At 31.4% G+C, this 24,388-nt stretch overlaps 1 protein-coding gene and 1 long non-coding RNA gene across 2 annotated transcripts; one reads left to right on the plus strand and one right to left on the minus strand.

Moving 5' to 3' along the window:
• The first annotated feature begins 3,359 nt into the window (after nucleotides 1–3,359).
• On the plus strand, nucleotides 3,360–5,022 carry LOC138909039 (uncharacterized). Its single transcript, XR_011415542.1, has 2 exons — nucleotides 3,360–4,046; nucleotides 4,722–5,022. It is a non-coding gene; the product is annotated as an uncharacterized lncRNA (long non-coding RNA).
• A 1,281-nt stretch (nucleotides 5,023–6,303) lies between these two features.
• Nucleotides 6,304–8,336, minus strand: LOC104089363 (non-specific lipid transfer protein GPI-anchored 11-like). Its single transcript, XM_009594233.4, has 4 exons — nucleotides 8,085–8,336; nucleotides 7,860–7,998; nucleotides 7,563–7,589; nucleotides 6,304–6,723 (listed from the first exon to the last, which is right to left on the minus strand). Exons 1-4 carry the CDS (start codon nucleotides 8,334–8,336, stop codon nucleotides 6,500–6,502), a joined length of 642 nt encoding a protein of 213 aa, XP_009592528.1. The 3' UTR covers nucleotides 6,304–6,499.
• Between the last annotated feature and the right edge of the window lie 16,052 nt (nucleotides 8,337–24,388).

The following is a 24,388-nucleotide window of genomic DNA, read 5'->3' on the forward strand; positions in this document are numbered from 1 at the left end:
CCCAATTTACAAGAAAGAAAGTCGCTGAATTTTTTAAAAAATGGCATGTCAAAAGAATACTCTCAACGCCATATCATCCCGCGGGCAACAGACAAGCGGAGTTCTCCAACAAGTCAATACTGAACATCATGAAGAAAAAACTTGAAAACGCAAAAAGGATGTGGCCGGTAATATTACCAAAAGTACTGTGGGCCTACTGAACAATGCCGAAGACAAGCACAGGAGAGACGCCTTACTCATTAGTCTATGGGACCGATAAAATAATACCGGTTGAAGTTGGGGAGCCCAACCTAAGATACACTCACGAGAGCGGACCAGGGAACGATGAAAGCAGAAGGCAGGAGCTCGACGAAGCCGAAGAACGAAGAGATATGGCCTACATAAAACTGATCGCCCAAAAATAACAAGCAGAATGCTATTATAACAAAAAGGCAAAGGTTAGGCCACTCAAAGTCGGGGACTAAGTGCTTAATGCTAAAACACAAGCAAGCAAAGACCCACGGGAAGGTAAACTGGGAATAAATTGGGACGTCCCGTGCAAAATCATGGCAACAACGAACAAAGGGTCATTCTAACTAGAAACAATGGAAGGAAAGCTACTACCAAATAACTGGAATATTACCCATCTCAAGTACTTCAACTTTTAAGAGATAAAGCGTTCCCCAAGTCATACTCTTTTTCCATCACTTGAGTTTTGTCCCAATTGGGTTTTCTCAAGGAGGTTTTTAACGAGGCGATAAAGGGGATACTTCAGGTCGAAGTACGTGCGGACGGAGGCACAGGATGGCTAGTTCATTGCCCGACCTCTCAAGACTTCTCCAGGCTAACCAATAAAGGGACTAGATAAACTGAGACAGGATTGGAATGCCAGCCAATGCCCGAAAAAAGATGTAAATTTCTCTAAGTGTATGAACAAAGCACAAATGCATGAAGTTAATTTCTATTTCTCCGGATATACAACCAAGGCAACATCGCCTTAAAGTCCACAACATCGACAAATGCCGCACCTAGAGACATATCTAACTAAACAGAGGTTATATTCGACCTCGTTCGAATTAACACCTAAACTAGCCCCCGGCCATAACAACATAGGTTACCTTCGAGCTCGTTCGAATTAACACCTAACTGGCCCTCTGCCATAATTAAAAAGGTTATATTCGACCTCGTTCGAATTAATACCTAGCCCTCGACCATAATTAAAGAGGTTATATTCGACTCGTTCGAATTAACACCTAACTGGCCCTCGCCCATAATTAAAGAGGTTATATTCGACCTCGCTCGAATTAATACCTAAACTGGCCCCCGGCCATAACAACATAGGTTACATTCGACCTCGTTCGAATTAACACGTTCAAATTAACACCTAAACTGTCCCCCGGCCATAACAACATAGGTTACATTCGACCTCGTTTGAATTAATACCTAACTGGCCCTCGACCATAATTAAAGAGGTTATATTCGACCTCATTCGAATTAATACCTAACTGGCCCTCGGCCATAACCAAATAGAGGTTATACTCAACCTCGTTCGAGTTAACACCTAACATGATATTCACTGACAATTCTCATTCAATAAATAAAATTTAGCCCCAATCCCCGCCTTGTAATTACCTTCTAATTCTTTTTTAGTATTGTAGAAGCGAACTATACATTTAAAAGTATAGACACAGCAAATTTCAGAATTTTCTTAGTAGATTTCTTTTTTTTTTCGGGCCATGTTTTAAGAAATGAATCACCATGGGAACAAATAATGGTCAATTAATTTTTTGGCACTTTACAAACTTGTTTTTAGTTTTGTGACCCAACTGTATGAGTCAAAATCTACTATGGAACATTTAGTGTGAGGAAAAATCAGTCGAGGTCGATCAAAAAAATGGCGAAGCTCGTGGTCGGGATGCTTATAATGGTCGAGAACGAAGTCCGCGAAAAGAATCGTAGAATAGAATAATAGAGGAGATATTCTAAAGAATATTCTCTGCACATGTACCATTGGGGTTTAATAGGGATTTGTCCCATATAAAGGAGACAAAAGATAAGGACATGAGATATGTAATATTGATCTGATAAGAATATTTTTCTAAGAAAGATTCTCTCTCTAGCAAAAATACAAACATTACCTTTTCATGAGGATTCTGGTTCATGTTATTCCATACTTTTTCGTTAGATTCGAGAATAGTTCGAACATTTTAAGATTTGTCTGTCATTCATCATTGTCAGGAGGAACAATCACATAGTCCATGAATCACTCATCCTATTTACTTAAATGTCATTTATTGCTAGTTACTCCTCCATTATTGCTCATACTTTATGAATAATTAGTGCATGTCATTATCAATCTCCTATTAGATCTGTCCTACATTATCCACATTTTCAGGGTCCGCATTTAGAGATATTATCGTTAACTAGGTTTAATCCATCATTTATATTTATAATAGTTTAACCGAAAATCGTACTTTTGATCAAACACCTACCTCTATTTTTACACATGAGAGATTTACTTTTATACGTAAGAGATCTGTCTTTTACATATAAAATATCTAAAAGGGCCATTTTCTTAAATTTAAAATTATAAAAGGACATGATATATAAATGGCACAACAAATAATAGTACTATTAAAAGATAATTAATAATTGAATGCAACCATGTAATGTCTATTATAGCTCATGTTATTCGACAATACTATAAATACAGAAGTTTCAAAGCTCCCTCTCAAATCAAGTGGACTCAGAATTTCAAATTAATTAAATGTGGATCAACATTCCACATGCTACGTACTCTTTTGTCATCACTGATGCGGAAGGACACAAATGCTTGGCAGAACATTGATAATTCTATTTAGTTAGTTTATGAAGTGAAATGAAAAGTGTTCATGACTTATTCATATTTAATATTGTTTGACACTAACGATAAAAAACTTATTCATGCCAATTTTACACCAAACCACATTAATAAAATATACTATTGTGGTTAAATAATAAATTGAAGTGCAAGATGTGTTAATTTGTCATTGTTAATTAAATAATAAATGTGAATGTATTGATACATATGCATCATTTTATTGAAAAGTCATAAATTTATATACTCGCTTTCAGTTCCTTCCAATCTCTCTGGTCGTGTGTTTGTTCTTTGCACCCTTTTTTTTGGGTAGAATTTTGTCATTGACGTGTATTAAAATGTCCTATAATATAAGCCCCCTCCCCTCGTCTCTGTTCTTCACAAATGCGAAAAAACATTTTCTCAAACAAAGAAAGGCCCACCCTCAGTCGTGCACAAGCTATTCACCTCTCGCTGGACCTAATCCCAGAAAATAGCTACCTACTTCCTAATTTATTGGGGGAATGACTATGTATAACCGCTCTCAAAATATTAGTTCAAAAAAATATATTTTTTTTGTATATATACACATTCTGTATGTTATATACAAAAATTATATAAATTTTATATATTTTTTTGGCTACCAAATATAAATAATTTCTGATACGGGCTAAAAATAAAAAAAGTCTACTTTATTTCAGTTTACCATGTCTCTATAGTGAATTCACAAATTTATGACCGTCTGAGCTTCTCTCGCTTTCTTCCTTTCGTAGTTCCTCTCTCCCAAAGAGAATGATCTCGTTAAGAGCATGAGCCTCAAGCCCTCTAATGCTCAATCTCAACTCAACAATAATTTACACTAAGGTCCCGTTTGGCCATGAGTTTTGTCAAAATAAATTTGAGATTTATTTGGCAAATACATGTTTGGTCATAGATTTTACCTACATTTTGGCAAAATCCCAAATTCTCAATCCCAAATCTCAAAATCACCTCAATTGCTGATTTTGGACCAAAACATGACCGTTATATTTTTTAAATTTTTTAAATATTACCCCAAATTTTTATAGTTTGTAAAAGAGCCCACATTTATTACGACCAACTAAACCATATCTGCTCACTTGCCTCTCATTAAACTCACGCGTTTGCTTTGCCCTCTATAAACAGAGGAGAACTCCACCGCAAATTCTCCGTGCCAATCGATTGCAATCCACAACAAAGACGAAATTTGAAGGTAATTTGGTAAAATCTGCTAATACTTGTTTAAATTTTTTGCAGATTTGTATGAATTTTCTTCGGATTTGTTTCACTAGTTCTGTATGAATTTTTTTCAGATTTGTTTTGCTTGATTTGTATGAGTTTTTCTTCAGATTTGTAAACCCTCCTATGTATATGAGGTCTCTCATCTCCTACATTGACTAATCTTTGCTTGTGATGACGATAAATGGCTATTTCTCTTTATTTCTTTTTTTTTTTCCGGTTGTGTTTGATTGAAACTGTGGTCTTGTGTTGGTCGGAAAAGTTACTCTTTTCAGCCCAGATGTTTATGTGGTTATGCAATTTGGATATTGGGAAGCAGACGCAACTCAAAAAAATAATTTCTTTCCCTTTTATATAGCATCTTTATGCTTTATTTTTTTTGTATCATTCGGCTGATGCAGCTAATGTTTTGGCCTTGCTTTTAAAGTTTTGTAATGCCCATAATACCTGAAGCTAGTTTTGAGATTTCCGATGAGAATTTTGTGGCTCTGCCTCTGCCGGTTAATAGGATAACATACTTTAAATTTTAATCCTTCTGCTTGTACTAGTATGCCTTCCATATAGTTTAAGGTATGCTTTTGGATTTTATGCACTCTAAGAAAATGAAATTAGGCATGTGATATGTTGCCCTATTATTATTGTATTGTAGAAACGTAAAAGAATGAATAGACCACGTGGTTCAACTGATAAATCACGTGGTGCTTCTGCTGATAAATAGACAGATGATGAAACGTCGATCAACGTAAATATCCTATATGATGATGCGAGGAAGCACGTGTTTAATGGTTCTACCATCAGTGGTCCCTGACATTTGGGCAAATCATGTGAAGGTAAGTTTGGGAGATTGAAAAAGTTACATAGGTTCTACCTTTATGCATATTGAACTAACATTCTGTTTCAAAAACAATTTACAGCAAAAGAAAGAAGAAGAATGCATATATTTCCAAGTACAGATACCAAACTACTTTATACAAAAGTACTATAAATTACAGCTTTTATAACAAACTACTTTAAAGTATTGCAACATATTGTAGTCTAAGAGAAAAGTTGCTTGAATCCATATATAAGATAGTAATGTCATAAAAACGGGACAAACGAAAAATTTGCTATCCAATAAATTACTTCCGGTAAAAGTTTTAACAAGGAAATAAATAAGGCAACGTTCGGAAGGAAACACATTATGTTTGTTTGGTGGTATTTACAAAACCTTATGGTATGCGATGAGAGTACTAGGGTGTATGATGTAATAGTTCGTACATTTTTAAGCTTAATCAGGACAACTAACTAATTTTTATTAATCCGTTAATTATTGATCAGTTAATTTTGGAAAACAATATACTGACTGACAAAGAAAAAGATAAACACCAGTATCTCACAGCTGTTATAATAAATTTCTATTAATCTGTTTACGGATAAACTCATATATATGACATAAAATTAAGAAAAGGAATAAAATATTGTTTGACAAATGAAATTAATGGATAAACGCAATATCTCACCCACAAAAAAAATGCAATATTGTTTAACTCTTTTTGACTATTTTAGTTACAAATATTTATGTTTTGCATTTTATGGATTTGATTAGTTGCAATGGTAGATTGACCGGTTGAAATGGCGGATTGATTGGTTGACATTGTGGAATAATTGGTTCGCATGGTAGATTAATTGGTTAGTTGCTGTATATTTGAATTGGCAGCTGGTGGTGCTTTAAAAGAGCTGGAATCTGTCAAAAAATTTCCACGAACATTTGCGACTGCTGTAGTGGGAAAATTAAATTTAAAAAAATATTAAATTAGATTTGCAACCACAGTAGTCGGAATATAAATAAATAAATAATTTTAAATTAGTTTTGCGACTACAGTAGTGGAAAAACTCAAATAAAATAAAAATACTTTATATTATTTGCGACCACTCCAGTGAGAAAGATTAAATAAAATTATAATTTAATTTAAATTATTTGCGACCGCGTCAGTCGGACAATTGACCACATTTATTAGTCTTTTTTCTATTTTGACTTTCCGATCGCTGTAGTCGCAAATTACGGACGGATTCGGTCGCAAACTATTTCAGACCAACTATTTTGCGACTACGACTTTTCGGTCTGAATATAGTCGGAAATTAGCATTTTCTAATCACTTTCCGGCTGTTTTTGCAGTCAAAAAATAGTCATTTTCTAGTAGTTTAATCTAAGGGGCCATTAAAACACATATGTACAACATTAAGAGGAACAATTAATAAAATAGGAAAATTTATTTGTAGAAAAAGAATAAAAGGCAACATCTGAATAATTCTAGCTAAATGAAGAAAACACAATCTACCTAGCTACTAATTAATCAAAAGGCTAGTGCTTGATAAAAATGTCTAGCCACTAAAACGAAAGAATAAAGACTAGAGTAGAAGCTACGACTGCTGACAATCTAATAATAATTATGCTAATGAAGCGAAAGCTGCCATAACAAGAAGCATTGAGAATGAAGCTGATGTTAGATTAATGGTGGATCCACTGGACTCTGCATTAGGAGCTTCAACTGGAGCTTGATCTGCCTCAGCTGGTGCTGGCGATTTTGAAATTGGACCTGCAGCTGCAGCTGGCTGTGGAGTTGGAGGATTAACAATTGATGCTGGAGGATTAACTGTCGTTGGAGGATTAACTGATGAAATTAAAAAAGAAAGATAATGAGAACAAATTAAAATGAAAAAACTAAACAATGGTTTTCTTTTTTAGACATGGTTAAAACCCGTTATCACTTAGAGAAAAAGAATAGACGCGTAGGAAATTCCTTTTTTAAATTTAATGGAGTATATATGATTTTTTTTTTTACATAATTCACTGGCCCGACTAATTTAGATTTACACTGTACAAGCCGATTTAAGAGGCCCTAACAAGCATTTTTCTATTCCCAGAGCTCAAATAATTAAAGGTGTAGAGATTGCATTCATCGATCCCAAAAACAGTCAAAATTCCCTTTCATTAATTAAGTTCATAACGAGTATATGTTTACCTTCTCTTTACTTAAAGGGGCCTAATAGATATGTCTATATATATCTAACATTCATGGAAGAGACAACATAAAAACAATGTTTAACAGAGAAGGGGAAAAAAGGGGTATAAAATAGATCAGCTTAAAAAGGTATTAAGCATATAAATAATTACGTAAATAAACAAAGGAAAGGACAAGTAAGATCAGTGTCAATTTTCTAAAAATAGAGTTGGTCCAATAAAAGACAAAGTAAAAATATATGTTAAACAATATTGATCCCATAATCGAGTTTAGAGACAAAAAAAAACCATGACTCTAAATTCTTTGATAGTACTGCTATGAATAGTTAATGCTAACCCCCACAATTAATAGATTACTATATTAATTAATGATACAATAAGAATGTTGTCAAGATCAATCTAGTGACTGTGACCCACCCCACCCAGTAAAAAATACAGAAGAAACAAAAATTTAAACGAGGATAAATAAGTAAGGGATCAAAAACATACCAGGAGAAGCACTAGGAGTGGTGGTACCTGCATGCAAAGAGGAAAAATGGACCATTGGAAAAGAGTCAAATACATAAATCTTCACTCTCATATGTAAAATTCACGAGAAAAAAAAAAAACTCTCACAATGTTACTACTTTATTTTCTTTTCCTCAATATCCTGAATGATAGATCTAATTTATCTAGTTTTTAATATTAGTTATATATTTAAAATTACATGCAAATTAAAAAAAAAATGGGCACCTAGGTCAAATAATAAAGCAACAACAAAATGAAGTAAACTATCGAAGGACTCACTGTTACAATTGGTGAGTGGAGGAGCGGAAACGCTACAGTCAGAAGGCAAAACGGCAGCTTGAGTCATATTAACAGTGATGCCAAAACTAGAACTCGTGGCTAAAGCAACACAAATACAATCAGGATCCGTATTCAAAACCTGTTTTTGTTGTAGAGGCAAACATATTAAAAAATTAGTACTACTCCATAACATTGCACGAAACTATTCATCTGTAATATAAAAACCTGTTTAAACCCTGAACAGCAAGAAACATCTGGCTTAGTGTCATTGCTATCAGCCTCCAAAAATTTCAGACAAGGGATCATGTCCATCACAATGGTTGAGCAATCCGCCGTTGGTCCCGGAGAAGGTGAAGAAGGCGACGGAGATGGAGCTTTAATTGGTGACTGTATTGGTGGTGCACTGCCATGGCCAGCGTTTACGGCCACCACAGCCCATGTGGCCAAAATGCACGTCACAACCGGAAAGATATTCATAAATAATGAAGGGAGTGTAAATGTGTTTTTCTTGAATGAATGGAGTGTAAATGTGATGGAAATGGTTAGAATGAAGGATCTAGAGTTGTCAAAGTTTACTTTATATGCCTAATTAAGAGGGATTGGTTTAAATTAGATTTGTTTGAATAAGTTGATAAGAATCCTAAATGATCGCAAACAGATAAACACGATCTTTGACTAGGTAAGATTTTACCCAATAGAGTTCTATCTTACATGTTCTATATAGCGATATATTAGGGCTTAATGAGCTTAAAATAAAAATAGAGTTATAGTTAAACAAATCAAAAGAATTTGCTGACCAAAAGAATCGAACTTCTTGTATAAGCTATCTTAGATGTTCACATTTTTTAATTTATACTGTTAGCCGATACTTCCCAAACAATAATATGATTCCCAAACAATAATATGATTGATTGAATGATTACTCCGAATTTGATTTGTTTTATTTCCTATTTTTCTTTATAATATCCATTTTTTTAAAAGATATATTTTTCACGTGCTTTGCAAGATAAAAGTTATTAAAGCACTAAACTATTTCCCTCACCTTTTTATTTTGTAAGTAGAAGTCCGTATAAACTACAGTTTTATGTGTCAAGGAAACCAATAATTTAGGTTTCACGTTTTACCATACCATACGAATACATACTTGCATCATGGATTTTATTTACTTGAGTTTTAAGATACGATTATCACTATCATATAATTGTTATCAGACAAAAGCTATTAGAATCATTATTGTGATTCAAACACTTTGTCACGATGGGCGTTAGGAATACCATTATATATTTGTAATTCCCCATATATTATAGAGTTACATTTAGACCGTTTCTTATTCGACATCTGGATCATTCTCCTTTTCATCTCACTCATACATTTGGAGATATCATGTTCTTTCTAATTAAAATGTTTAGCAGCCTAAATGATGCGGAGATTGAAATGAACTAGTGAAATGTGAAATCTTGTATAAACAATCCAAGTAACTCCTTACCTAGTGGTCCAGCGATAGAGTCTCATAATACCATAAACAATTCATTTGTCAAGATTATAGCAAAACTGGTCCAAAACATGAGTTCATTACTTAAATGGTCACTTAATTATTCAAAATTATCTAGTAAAGTCATCTTTCTTTCGTTTGTAACAAAAAAGTCACCTAATTATGCGTATAGCACTCAGAAAGTCACTCAACTAGATTTCTCAAACTTTTGATTGTCAAATAACTATTTTATCCTCTAAATTATCATTTTTTATCTTTTTTTACTTTTAAAATATAATTTTTTTTCTCTTTTCAATCTACATTATGGACTTACCTATAGAAAAAGTATATTTTATTTATAAAATAAAAATAAAAAACATATAAGTTTTCTAGCTTATATAATGTTGGAATAATAATATAAATGGGCATAATTTTCAATAATATATAATGTATATTATAAAATACCTTTATTTTGAACAATTATTTTTTATATTGCGTGCATGAAATATAAATTTTACAACTTTTATTTTCTTTCATTCTCAATTGTTAAATGAATTTTTGAATTTTGTTATTAATATTAAAATTATTATTATGAACAAATTGTTCTAATTGTTTTTTTACTATGCTTAATATTTTATTATTCCAATAATATATATATATATATATATATATATATATATATATATATATATATATTTAAATATTATTTTTATTTTTTAATTTATAAATAAATATTAATTTTTTCTATAGGTAAGTCCATAATATAAATTAAAAAATATATAATATTAAAAATTTAATAAAAAATAAAAGAAGACAAAAGGTTTATAATTTAAAGGGTAATATAGGTATTGGGCAATCAAAAGTTTGAGAAATTTAGTTGAGTGTCCTTCTGAGTGCTATAGGCATAGTTAAGTGACTTGATGTTGCAAACGAAAGAAAGATGACTTTAACATGTAAGTTCGGATAGTTGAGTAATCATTTGAGTAATGGACTATCGAAAATATTAGAGCAAAATTTGCATTGAATACTATAATTGGCTGAGGAAAAAAAAAGAACCTTCTACTTTTTATAATTAAATGCAGATTATCTTATATTTTTAAATATTTTTACTTAACAATTTCTCTCGCTTATTGTTAGATAACATAGATAAATAACAATATAAAATTTAATGGATAATTCTAAAAACTAGAAAGTTCCACGTACTATTTACTTTAGTAAAGTGTCCAAAAAAATTAAAAGCACTTAATTCTTTGGAGAAGCTACTCTTTTTAGCTTATACTTAAAAGCTAAAAAATATCTTTATGTGCTTCGAAAGTTAAAGAATATTAGAAGAACGAAACTATCTCATTTTTTCTGTAAGTAGAAGCACACATTACAAGTTTGCATGTCGAGGAACCAACAAATTAAATTTTAGGTTTTATATCAGAACTGTTTTCAATACAAAAGTTTGGTTTATATCTTTTTATCCTTTTTTTTAAGACAAAACTTTTGACAAGAAAATACCGCTCCTGGGCGTCTTGTTAAATGGTGAATTATTCCAAAGATACACAGATTGACCAGGTAAAAATGGCGTGGGGTAGTCATTTTTCATCATTGAAAACTAGTCGGCGTTTATAAAATAGTTAAAAAATTGCTATTTTTAGTGCAGGAATAAAACTTAGACAATTATCCTTAGCTAAAACACGATTGTAGTTTTTACAAGTAAAATTCCAACATATTATGCTGGAGTTCATGGAAGAAATGCTGAAATTTTGAAAAAAAATCAACTTATTTCTTTTTTAGGGGTGTATATTCATGTATTTGCCTAAAGTCTTAAAAGAAAAAAAGTTTTAAAATATAAATGAGTGCATGAGTTGAGAAATTGGTAATAATAAGCAGTGAATGATGAATCAATGATTGTCGACTACTTCCATGTATTAACCATAGAAATCCTTCTCATGTCACTGTCTTTCTATGAATTGGAAGTGCTAAATCCACGGACTACATCTTCAAATGTTGACCCTTTAAAACCCAGTAGCATTAGCAGTAAAAGAAAAGGAATTCATGGTACTGTAGTTAAAATATGGGATACTCTAGCATAATATATTGAAATTTGGCTTGTAAAAATTCAAACTCCAGTATATTGTGTCAGAGTTTCAAATATAATGAAATTTAAGCGTTTGTAGCCTTTTTTCGTGTTTGCTCAGTATATAAATATTAGAGTTATTTTTATTGTGAGTTTTATTGGACCGTTGTGGAGTGTAAAATTCCTTTCCTTTTATCTATAGTTAGAGAAGAATAAGAGAGGCTCAATTAGGTAACAGTGGACGTACGGGCTATTGAGAATTGATCTTTTGACGCGAACCAAAATTAAAGGACATTTTCTTTTATATATTAGCTTATCGATATTGTCAAGTGTGACATTTGTGACTGGAGATTAGTTGCGATTAGTTGTTTGGGCGCTTTTTACAATGTGCATATAATTCAGTTGATTAATATTTTCAAGCAAATTAAATCACAGTTTCGATTATAAATTGAGAAATACCCTACCAAGCGTGACAAGTACATTGTGCTACCTACCAGATTGAAATAGAACAGGCGTTCCAAACTATTAATAAAAACGATTATTATACCATCAATCATGTTGTAAGCCTGATCTTAAGAAAGTAAATTAAGCAATTCACTAACTCCAATAACTCCATCTTTTATTAAAAAAATAAAAGAACGAAAAATTGTTCTTATATCAGTTTTAAGCAATAGTTATGAGTTGGTCTCTCAAATCATTAAAAAGAAGAATTAGCAAAGGCAGGCTGGACAAATTTGTGCTATATATTGAAATTAATCAACTCTAATTACGCTTCTTTTGAAACTTAAATGCTTGGTATTTCTTTTTGTTTTAAATGTTCCATATTTTCTCTGGAGCCACTGAACTGTTTAGGTGCTCATAATGTTTAAATCACTCTTCCCATTTAAATAAAAAAAAAGTAAGTAAATGAAATATATTTAGTCTATTACATATTTTGGGAAAGTTTCTAAATAGGGTAATGTTTTGTTCGTCATAGATGATTGGATAAACGTGTGAGTCCCCTATTGTGTGGGTCAAAATTAATACACGGCCCACTGTTTTGGCCGCACCTATGTAGGCCCTATAGTCATCAGCAGTGTATTAGGAGTTTGAAAAATGACACTGTATAGCCCCTGTAAAAATAATAGCCGATAAAATATATACAATTCATATATATATACATTATGTATGTTATATACAAAAATTATACAAAATTTATATACTTTTTTGGCTATCAGATATAAATAGTTTTTAATGCGGGCTAAAAATGATAATACCCCGTCAGGAGTTAGGGCCATATATGGGCCCATATCAATTAGTGTTCTATATATGTTGTATGGCAATTGTCGGAAAACCCTTTGAATTATTTTTCAACTTTCAACGACTCCATTATTTATTGTTTATATTTTATTTGTTACAAGTTCATTTTCAAATGAAGATTTGGAATAATATCACACATCGAAGAATTGCTCTTCTGATAACTACTTTAGGTGATTTAATGTAATACACGAAAACCTTTCATAACATAATATTCATTCATTTCTTTCGTCCCGTGATAACCTATGTAAGTTGTGGTGATAGAGTGTTGCTTGTACTATGTAATATTTTTGGCCTATAGTTTAGCTGATAAGACCAACACAACCATGTAGTTAAGGTTATAAGAAAGGAAAAAAAGACCAAACACACATTAATTTTAATAAGTTATATATTTATGCTAAACTAACCCTTATATCCATATACTCGTTAAAATATGCTGAGAAGTAACACAAATGTCAATTGTAATAAGAAAAGGCCACACCTTTTTGAGAGAAGATACATGGAGTATTGTTTATATTTTTGTTGGCCGAAGTTCAAAAGTCACACCTAACTCCACAAAAGCTTGGTCCCCCAATAAGTGGACTACTCCAAACCCTAATATCAGATGTGTGTAATGATTGGGCTTGTATGTAAATAGCAATTCTATCAACTTAGCTACCTATAAAGGACGGGGCAACCATGCATGGTACTTCTCGATCTTGTCTTCTAGCGCAGTTGAACTAGTGATTCATGAATGCTTTTTGGTTAGACGAGCCAATAATTTAAAGGCGTTTGGTCAGTTTTGTGAGCAAGAATCGCAACACCATGATACAGATTCCAAGTTCTTATGGAAGAGCAAGAGAAAATTTATATCAAGAGAGATTTTTTTTCATCTTCTTATAATTTATAATTAGGGAACAATTAGTTGGTTCCCATCAGTCAAGATAGAAAAACTTTATAATATACAAGCTCAAAATCTCGAACCTACGTTCTTAATTAGTCGAGAATATAGTATATCTTAAGAGTCTAAGGTCGCTAGTCAATTCAGGGAGTGTATTCTTTTTCACAAATGATAACTGGTTAAATGGCACCTAATTCATGATTTAATATATGAGAAGGTCTTGAAATGATGCCCGTTTGGTAAGACTAAGCTTGACAATCTAAACATAAGAAATTGAATTAACATAAAAAAGGAGTATTCCCCACTTAATTATTATCAGTCTTGAGGAAAGCGGCAGACAAAATATAATAAATGAACTCCTCTATATATATATATATTATAAGTGGTAATATTTTATCTTTTAAAGAGAGAATTTAAAGTACACTTGCGATGCGAGGAAAAGTAGAAAAGAACCCTTAAGTATTAGAAAGGTCACCAGAAATAGCCAAGAGAAAATGAGTGGGGCATATCCAAACAAGTAGGAAGCTGAGAACTACTTACAAATAATAATGAAAGGAAGGACAAGTGGTTGACATTGACGACAAAATTAGTAACGTGACATTGTTAGAGGTTGCTGCTTAGGTGTAAAGTTAGAAAAGTGAGTATGTTATTAATTATTATGATTTTTTTATTTTTATTCAAGACTTATGAGACCCTCCCAAATGACCTATATTGATACAGTTATTATTGTTGGGTTAATAATATTTTTGGCCTAACTCAATATCAATAATAACTCATTCTTTAAATCAAAGTGAAAATTTTAACATCCTCCATCCTCCTCCTCCTTGGTACTTATAGAAATAAATATTTAAAGTGTGGACAATATAATATGCATCTCAGCTCAACATTGGATAAAACTAAGATTATCTGGATATTCTGGAGGCAACAACTCATTGCCACAATCAAGAGTAAAATAAGGGAGCTTAGCATTTGTAATAATCAAGAAAGCTCAAATCTAACCCCAAAGTTAGCTAGAAATAAACATTTAGAGTGTGGACAATATAACATGCATCCGAGCTCAGTATTGGGTAAAACTAAGATTATCTGGACATTCTAGAGGCAACAACTCATTGCCGCAATCAATCTGTAAACATTTAGAGTAAAATATGGGGCTCTGCATTGAGTAATCATGAAAGTCCAAATTCAACTCCAAAATTAGTTCATGAAGGTGAAGATTGTCCAAAATCATGTAAAAAAAACAAACCATTCATTCTTTCGATTAACGTGACACACTTACAAAAACAAAAAAAGATTCCCCTTTGAGAAGGAACAACTTCGAATAATTGAGTGGAAAGCTACAAATTTTGTTCTTCTCAGCAGAACAATATATACCCCTCCCCGTAAGATTCCAAAGTTTGGTTTTGTGGCCATGGATGATTTGTTTTTTTACACAAGTTCCGCATGTTTTTTTTCTTTTTTTGTTTAAGTTTTTTTGGGAAATGTCAAGATGTGAACGTGATTAGACGAATTTTTGGCACCGAAAGTTAAGTGTGACAATTTAACTTTCACATACCCTCCTGGATCTCCCACTTACAAAATGATTAAAAACTATAGCAATCACAAATATTGACATAAAAAAAGAGAGAAAAAAAAAAGAAAGGAAAAGAGTCACATTATGTCTACGACAGGTTTAACATCTTTATCATTTAAAAAAGCATTGATATGCTATAGTAACATTACAAATATTGAGAGAGTTGATTGGTATATATTAAGATTTAATATTAACACTAATATTACTAAATCGAATAGTGTTCTGATAAATTTTTTGAGTACCATAAATTGATAATAATATTTAAATATTAATTAAAACAAGTGATATGCTTTTAGAAGTTAGATAATCTTAAATAAAATAACAACGTGGACATGTCTAATGCACTGTTTTTATTTTTTGTAATAAGCGGTTATTAAAACTTCAAGCATTGGCTCTCCAGTTCAACTCAATTAAGAAGAGTTATAGTGAACAAAATTTCACATCAAGGTTAATTCTTTCTAAGCTCCTTTTTCATCGCGCGTTATTAATGACCTACCTAGAAGAAGAAAAATTACAGAGTAAAAAGAGAAATTTTGTAAAGTTTTTATTTACATTCCCAAAAAATGAAGTAAATTTAAGTAATTTTTCTTGCAAATAGTACATCATAAAAGAATTTGCTTAGTAAACCTAGAACACTAAGGTAGAAAAACCAATAATACCTTTTTAGTGTACAAATATCTCAGTTATATCATTCATTACACTTTAGGGTCATTCATATTCTTGTCACATTATTACCAAATTGTTTGGGAACTTTACATAACTGTCACAATTTAAAAGAAATATAACAAATTCGTAGCATTAAATCCAATATTACAGCCAGGAAAATATTTATATTTGTAGCACATAGTTCCATTAAAATAGGAATATTAATTATTAATCTCTAAACATAAGCAATTTGAATGGAAAGTCAATAATTCTTTGTACAAAAATCATGCCTTTTTTTCTCTTTGTCTATTAGTTTTCCTTCTTTTTCTTCATCTTCTTAATTTTATTTTCTGCCGAAGCCAATATATTTTCTAAATTTGTTCCATTCATTTTCTTTTTAATTATCTTTCTCAAGTTTTTCTCTTCCTTCTTTCTTCCTTTCTTAACATAAAGATCTTACTTCGATAATAATATACGTTAATATATACAAAACGTATATAAAAAATATATATATTGAATTAACACATATAAAATATACATAAAAAATACATCTTCAATTAAGATGACACTTAGACATGTGAAATATACATAAAAAAAATATATCTTAAATTTAATTAAGATAACATATAAATATACAAAAAACATATATATAAAAAATACATCCTGAATTAAAATGGCACTTGACATATAAAATATATTTGAAATATACATTAAAAATACATCTTAAAATAAGATGGCACTTCTCAAATAAATATACAAAAATTATATACATAAAAATATATTTTGAATTAAAGTGATACTTGATATACAAAGTATAAAAGACGTATAAGTCAATACATCCTGAATTTATGTGACATTCACATATTCATCAGATTTTAAAAAATGGAGTGAAGAAGATGAATGTTAGGCTTAATTTTTGTAATATGCTAATAATGAAAAAAAAAAATGCTCTTTATGAAATAAACAATAAATGATGTTATTCTTTTAAATAATAGTTAAAAAAGGATCAAGTATGTAAAAAACTCAAATCGGTTTCGTATTTTCTGCTATGCTGAGGATACTCTAATCTAAAGTACATACTCCTTCGAGATAGGGTAATTTGAAACCATATGTCAAAAGTAAAGGAATAAATTTTGATCTTTTTCCCACAGTTTTTGCACACGTGAAATTCAATCAATTCATGGCAAAACTCCATTAAGAATAGATACGAGACGATATCTTAAAATGTAAGGATATGCATGACCAGGGGCGAAGCTACGTTCAATCAAGGGTGGTCAACTGACCACCCTTCGTCGAAAAATTATACTCCGTATAAAGTAAAATATTATTTATTATTGATTAAAAATAGACTTTGAACACCCTTACATAGCCCACTGATAAAGGTTTGAACACCCTTATTGAATTTTCTGGCTTCGCCACTGTGAATGACCTATTTAGAAGTAAGTATTTACCTTTCTCCCAACTACATAACTGGATACCTTCTTACACATGTTACCTTATTTCGTTTAACATATTTTAATTTTAATTTTCGTACACTGGAAAAACTAAAATTTCTTAAAATAGACTTACAAGTGCGGTAACAAGCTTAACAAAAGTTTATACTAATTTTTGTGTAAAATAATTCGAGCGTTCAGTTTATCTATATTCTAAGACTATGAGTGAAATCTTCATAAACCCGTTTAAATACCGTTATATAGTCGAATGAAACATTAGATTGTTGAAATAGAAAATTAAGTATAAGATGGCGCTGACCCTGTCACACTAAGGGGTGGTTTGGTAGGAGGTATTAGAAAAAATAATGCAAGTATTAGCTTTATGCATTACTAATATCTTGTTTGGTACATTATAAGTACATCATACTTGGTATTATCCTATGTATAAGTAATGCATAGAAAACCATGGCATTAGTAATACCAAGGCTACTAATGCATGCATTAGTGTGATGACCCAAAATGTCATCTTTAAATTTAATGATTAATTATGTGATCTAAGCACTATTTACCATTACTCGACTTGCGTGTGCAGTCAGTAAAAATTTTTCGGAAAGTTTTCAGTTGACAAATGGATTAAAATGTGAATTAGATATTTAAAACACAACTGAGTTGACTTTGGTCAATATTTTGAGCAAACGGACTCGGATCAGTATTTTGACAGTTTCGGTAGGTCCGTATCGTGAATTGGGACTTGGGCATATGCCCGGAATCAAAATCCGAGATCCCTAACCCGAGATATGGAATTTTGATGAAAAATTTAAAGTTTAAGTTCAAATAGTGTCCGGATGTCGAATTATGTGCAAATGACCCCAGAATAGATTTTTGATGATTCCAACAGCTCCGTATGGTGATTTTGGACTTAGGAGAGTGATCAGAATTTTATTTGGAAGTCCGTAGTGGAATTAGGCTTGAAATGCCGAAAGTTGAATTTTTGGGAAGTTTGACCGAAGGGTTGACTTTTTTATATCAGGGTCAAAATTCGATTCTGAAAATTTTTATAGCTCCGTTATGTCATTTATGACTTGCGTGCAAAATTTGAGGTCAATTGGACTGAATTTGATAGATCCGGTGTTATTTGTGGAAATTGAAAGTTCAAAGTTCATAGATTTTGATTTGAGGTGCGATTAGTCGTTTTGATGTTGTTTGATGTGGTTTGAAACCTCGACTAAGTTCGTATTATATTTTGGGACATGTTGAAATAATTGGTTAAGGTCCCGAAGGTCTCGGGTGGAATTCGGAAAGTAAACGGAATGGATTTCGGACAAAGAAGATTGCAAGAAATTTGCAGAAATTTCTGGTGTGTGGAGCCAATGTTGGAAGCTTATATCTCGTAATTCATAGTGAATCGGAAAATTATCAAATCATGAAAGTTGTAGTCGTTTGTTTCTAGTTTTCAGAAAGTTACACCATTCATTATTTGGACATTTGTACAGAAAGTTATGATGGGATGAATGAAAGCTGGTAGAACAGTTTCGCCAGAAATTCAGATGCATGGAATCGATTTTGAAAGCTTATATCTCGTAATTCATAAGGAATCAGAAAAGGTGCAAAACATGAAAGTTGTAGTTGGTTGATTCTAGTTTCCAGAAAGTTAAATAATTTATCATTTGGACATTTATACGTAAAGTTATGATCAATTGAAAGAAGGCTGGTAGAGCAGTTTCTGGTGGACTTTTAGTAACGAAATATGGACTTTTAGTGACGGAAAATGGACTTTTAGTGACGGATTGGCAGAAACTTAAGGACCAAAAATGGTCATTTCATTCATTTCGTTTTGGATTTTTGGAGCACGGTTCCTGGGCGATTTTCACGGAAAAACATAGGGGTAAGTGTTCCTTATCCTATATTGATTATATTTCATGATTCCATACTCATTTACATCATGAATCCGTGAATTTATGGAAGAAAAATCAAGATTTTTGCAAAATCTTTCAAAAACGAAAATTTAAGATTTGGAGGTCGAGTTGTTTTCGGATTTTGATAAAATTGGTATGGGTGGACTCGTAATTGAATGGGTTGTCGGATTTTGTAAGTTTCGCCGGATTCCGAGATGTGGGCCCCACAGGCAAATTTTAAGCTAATTTCGGATTTTAATGAAAATGTAATATTTTCTTATTAAATTGATTACTATAATTTTTATTGACTGTATCGAATTAATTATGACGAGATACGAGTCGATCGGAGTCGAAAAATCGAGGAAAAAGCATAATACTTGGTTAAATTGGTGCAAGTCGAGGTAAGTGACTTGTCTAACCTTGTATGAGGAAAATTTTTCCTAGAATTGATATTAATGTGATTATTAAAATGTGTTGAAAGTCGTGTACACGAGGTGACAAGTGTGTACACGGGCTAAATGTGAAGGATTATATTTTTAAATTGTGTAGATCATTGTTGTGCATTTATTAAATTATTTTATCTTGTTATATATTCTTCATCACTGATCTGTGATATATATATTTTAAATTTGTTGCCTTTTTCCTGCTAATTATTTTTATCTGTTTAATTAAAATTTGATTTCTTTCATACTGTGCATTATTTGAAGGTTGATTTTGTTTAAATTAAATATTATTAGTATGAAATATTTGACATTTTAAATTTTGATATTGAAGCAACGTATTAAAAATTTAAAATATTATTTTTCTGAATTATTTATTCTTGAATATTTTCATAATATTTTCTTTTTTTTGGATTATTCTGGCATGAGTCGTGAGCTCTTTATTATTGAAAAGTATTGCTGTTGATTTTTTTGTGGAAAAATTGAAATATTGGGCACTTGAGGTGCAAATTGTGATATATTGTGATATTGATACGCATGCGGTGGTATAAGGTCTGGGTGTTGAAACGCATGCGGTGAGATAAGGGTGGCTTGATACGCGTGGCTAGTAGGGGTGACTAATAGAAGTCATGCGGTGTGATAAGGGTGGCTAAATCGCGGGATGCTATTTCGAAAAAAATATTTTCTTTAAATAAATTGTGAAGGCCCGCGGTGATATAAGGAAATGAGATATTGTGAAATTATTTATAATTTGGGACTACCAGGCGGTACCTCGGTAGTGCCCTTGTTGATATTGATTTATGTCCATAGTTGTTTTTCGATTAATAGTTGTGATTTTCATAAAGTTGAATGAAATTCTGTTTTGATTCCACGAGATATTATTTGTAATTATTTGGTGTCATTAAATATGACATACTATTTGATTCATTTTCAATGTCATTTTATTTTACTACATTGATAAACATTTTACCATGTCATTATTATATTCCAGCAAGGCCTCACGTGACCTCGTCACTACTCTACCGAGGTTAGGCTTGGCACTTACTGGGTACCGCTGTGGTGTACTCATACTACGCTTCTGCACATCTTTTTGTGCAGATCCAGGTACATCTTACCAGCCTAGACGTCAGTGAGTTACCTGCGTACGGAGACTTCGAGGTATATCTGCCAGCGTCCGCAGACTCCGAAGTCCCCTTCTATCATTTCATGTTGCTTCCTTATATTTTATTTAGACCTTGATATATAGAGACATTGAGAATAAATTCTTAAAAGTTTGTGATTTATTTCTACCGGATTTTGGGAGTTGAAATTGTTTGAATTGTAGTTTATTTATTTCAGATATTTATTATATTCCGCATTGTTAGGTTTACCTAGTTTTAGAGAATAGGTGTCATCACGACATCCTACGGAGGGAATTTGGATTCGTGATAATTAGTTGGTTAAAGACAAAATTATCCTTAAAGTTTCTTAAAGCTTGAGAATATGGAGGGCATTTTTGTAAATAATTTTTTTTTAAAAAATTATGCAATGCATTATAATTCTAATACACCACACCAAACAGTAGATAAGGAATAATATCTGCATAACTAATGCTTGCATTACTAACTCATGCATTACTAATACAACTTATTCCGCACTATTCTTGTACACCCGGCCAAACGATCCCTAAGTAAGAATCTTTCGAGTCGGTGACACGGCTCACCTGACTAACTTTTTAATTAAAATGCCGCACTTGTACTGATCTAATAAAAAACTTAATAATTTATGTATTAAAATAGGATTTAATTTAACATTGGAAGTAGACAATTGCCCTCTTGCACAACTTGATGCCAGCCTGATTGGTTCTTTTTATGTTTTATTTTTTTCTTAATTACTTAATTAGTACTACTAAAAATGACGTAACTTTAACTTGAAGTACGTAGATTTTTGTGAAGGTAACAATCAAAGTACATTTTTTAAACTAAATTAAAAACATTGTTTTTGGCAATTGTTTCCTCATCCACGGCAAACAGCGACATTGTAATCTGCAGAGACACCCCAAAATCCCGATATGGAATCAAGCTAACATTATATTTCATTTTTCAAGGAGTTATTAATACTTGATATACTCCCTCCCTCTCAAATAGTCGTGGTTATTAAAAATAATTGTCTTAAATTACTTGTTATTTTAGAAGTTCAAGACAAAACTGATTCTTTTTTTTCTTTTTTTACCCTTAGTAATAATTATTTTAAAAATAGAAATAACACATAAATAGAATAAATATTCAATGAAAAGAGATCATAAAAAACATAAATAAAGATAAAATAATGCAATCACTTTCCTAACTAATATTTCTTAAGAGACGTATAAAAGAGAAACACCACAATAGGGAATTATTTGTTTAGTACTGGTTTTGATATGAATGACCTCATCAAGGTTATGATTTCCAGAAAGTTAAAGGACCATGCTTTTACCTTTTTTTAATTTATTGATTAGTGAGATTTTATTTAATTTATTTATAGACATATACCCTTTCTTCATTTGTTACTGGCTACTAGTATTGTTTAAAGTAATGTTGTAAGGTGACGTACCACATTTAATTTTACGGCTTTACTTCAATCGTACTCTTCTTCCATATATGGATTTAATTAATTATCAGTTTTAATTTTCAATACGACCTTAATTAATGAATTCATGTTGATCCATATATAATGGAGCAACATGGATCAAGAAACTCAATAAAATTCAACCTACTTGGGCAAAATTACTATTAAAATGAAGTGTAAATTGTGTTCTAACAAATTAATTGATAATCTCACCACTTAAATATAAAGAAAATATCTAACAACCCTCTATCAAGTGGTAAATCGATCTTTATTCTAAGGAGAGTTGGACGATATATTTACTTTCCTTTTGCATTGTTTTGTTTAAGGTAAACACGGAAAATATTTCGTTTTAATTGAAACTCAGAAAGGAAACGGAAGGGGAAAAAGACAATAAAATATACAAAAACTACACGTTATAAGGGAGACAATGAGCGCAAAACATTAACATAGCGACAACTGAAACATATTCAAAGCAATATCAACTACTATGTGAGTAAGGCTTGCATTAAACTTTGATGTGCAAATTGAACTTTCTAACACTCACCAAAGGCCAAAAAAATAAAATAATAATAATAATAATAATAATTGTCATTTGATTCTTTTTATAATTCATCAGAGTTTTACTGGGTAGAATTATTCAATACTTATGATATTAGAAGGTACTAACAAACGCGGGTAAAATATTACTACTTGTTATTGATTAAAAAATAGACTTTGAACACCCTTGCATAGTACACTAGCAAATGATATTTAAAATTTAAACACTTTTATTGAATTTTATGGCTACGCCACTTGGAAGGAACATGACATCCACAAAAGTTATGTAAAATAATACGAACAGATTGCACATAGTTTTTTTTTGGCTTTCCCAAGTCCGATACCCATTTTAAGTTCTATTTAATACGAATTCGAGGCTCAAATTCAAAATATCAAATTAGGGACGGAAGAATACTTATTTATATCCGCCGCAACCTTTGATCAAAATTAGAATAAAGAGGGAATTGTTTAAAATTCCCAAGGGTAGAGAGAATCAAATAACGAATAAAGTAATACAAAACTTAATAACATAGAGAATGCACACCCACGCTATAACCCTTATTCCAACTCATAAATTCTTTTCTCCAATTGGCCAACTTGTGACCTCCCAAATCTCTTCTGTATTCCTTCAGTATAAAGTTCTAAGATATCTCGGAGCTTGCAATTATTTAATTTTAAAAGCTGGTGATATTTGTGGTGCTTTTTCTTTTTTGTTTGATTTGTTAAATGTAATTTAGGATCTTTTCTTTTCCTTTATTAATTTCTTTTTGCGTTTTCTAGGATCAGTTTTATCGTTTAGCACATATTGCTTTTGAGTTTTGATAATGAATTACTATCTCTTTTAAAAGACAAATTTTTAGTACTGTATTATTCTTTGCCCTTCACATTTCAGAAACTATTTTTTCAGCATATTTTTCATTTTTCCTTCGAAATATAGAGTGATCACCAGACGGGAACAGAATTATTTACTCTTATGTAAAAGGAAAATAAGACAAAAGAAAAGAAAAAAAAAAGGTAAATGAATGGAATCTGAAATTCTGTGGTTGAGATTTTGAGAATGGGATTGGGGGAGTAGCAAATAAGGTGGGGCCAGACGAATTCATTCAGTGGGGACTGTTTCACCAAATACCCCCACTCCCATTGAATCTCCTTCTTTAGCAAATATGGGCCCCATTTCATGGGTAGCTGACTAAGCTGTTTGATCCCTTTTTCCTACTAATAACATGTTTGGCCGTGTTTTTTTTTTGTCAAAACCATTTTTACTAGGGTAAAGATCATTTTTAGGCTTCAATCGAAACTAACTATTTACATTCGCTAATAGTAAAAAACTATAAAATTAACATATTTTATATATATATATATATATATATTTCTGGTTGTGGCTATACAATATTATTTTTTCCTTTTTTTAATACCAAAAGTAAAGTGTTTTGCCAAGCTTTTAGAAGAAAAAATTTGTTTTCAAGTAGAAGCAGAATCAGTTTTTTAGATGCAGAAAAAAATAGTTTCTCTCCAATCACTAATTGCTGATCAATAGTGCTTTCTATTTTGATTAGCCAAATACAAATTATTTTCACAAAAAAGTATTTTTTTTTTGCAAAGCAATTTTTGATAAATGTTCTTTCAAAATAAGTTAATTGAATAAGCTAGTAATATATTTCATGGACTTGGTGAATTAAATAGTTGAAATCTCATTGCCTTAAATTGAAGA

The sequence above is a fragment of the Nicotiana tomentosiformis genome, chromosome 4 (assembly GCF_000390325.3).
Source record: "Nicotiana tomentosiformis chromosome 4, ASM39032v3, whole genome shotgun sequence".
In the NCBI taxonomy this organism is placed as follows: domain Eukaryota; kingdom Viridiplantae; phylum Streptophyta; class Magnoliopsida; order Solanales; family Solanaceae; genus Nicotiana; species Nicotiana tomentosiformis.

What these genes read in the sequence shown, in the direction of transcription:
- LOC104089363 (XM_009594233.4), bottom strand. Translation starts at nt 8,336, where the DNA reads ATGAATATCTTTCCGGTTGTGACGTGCATTTTGGCCACATGGGCTGTG. An exon ending in TCCACTCACCAATTGTAACA is followed by an intron (nt 7,590 to 7,859) that starts GTGAGTCCTTCG and finishes CTTTGCATGCAG; the next exon opens with GTACCACCACTCCTAGTGCT. An exon ending in CACTCCTAGTGCTTCTCCTG is followed by an intron (nt 6,724 to 7,562) that starts GTATGTTTTTGA and finishes TAATTTCATCAG; the next exon opens with TTAATCCTCCAACGACAGTT.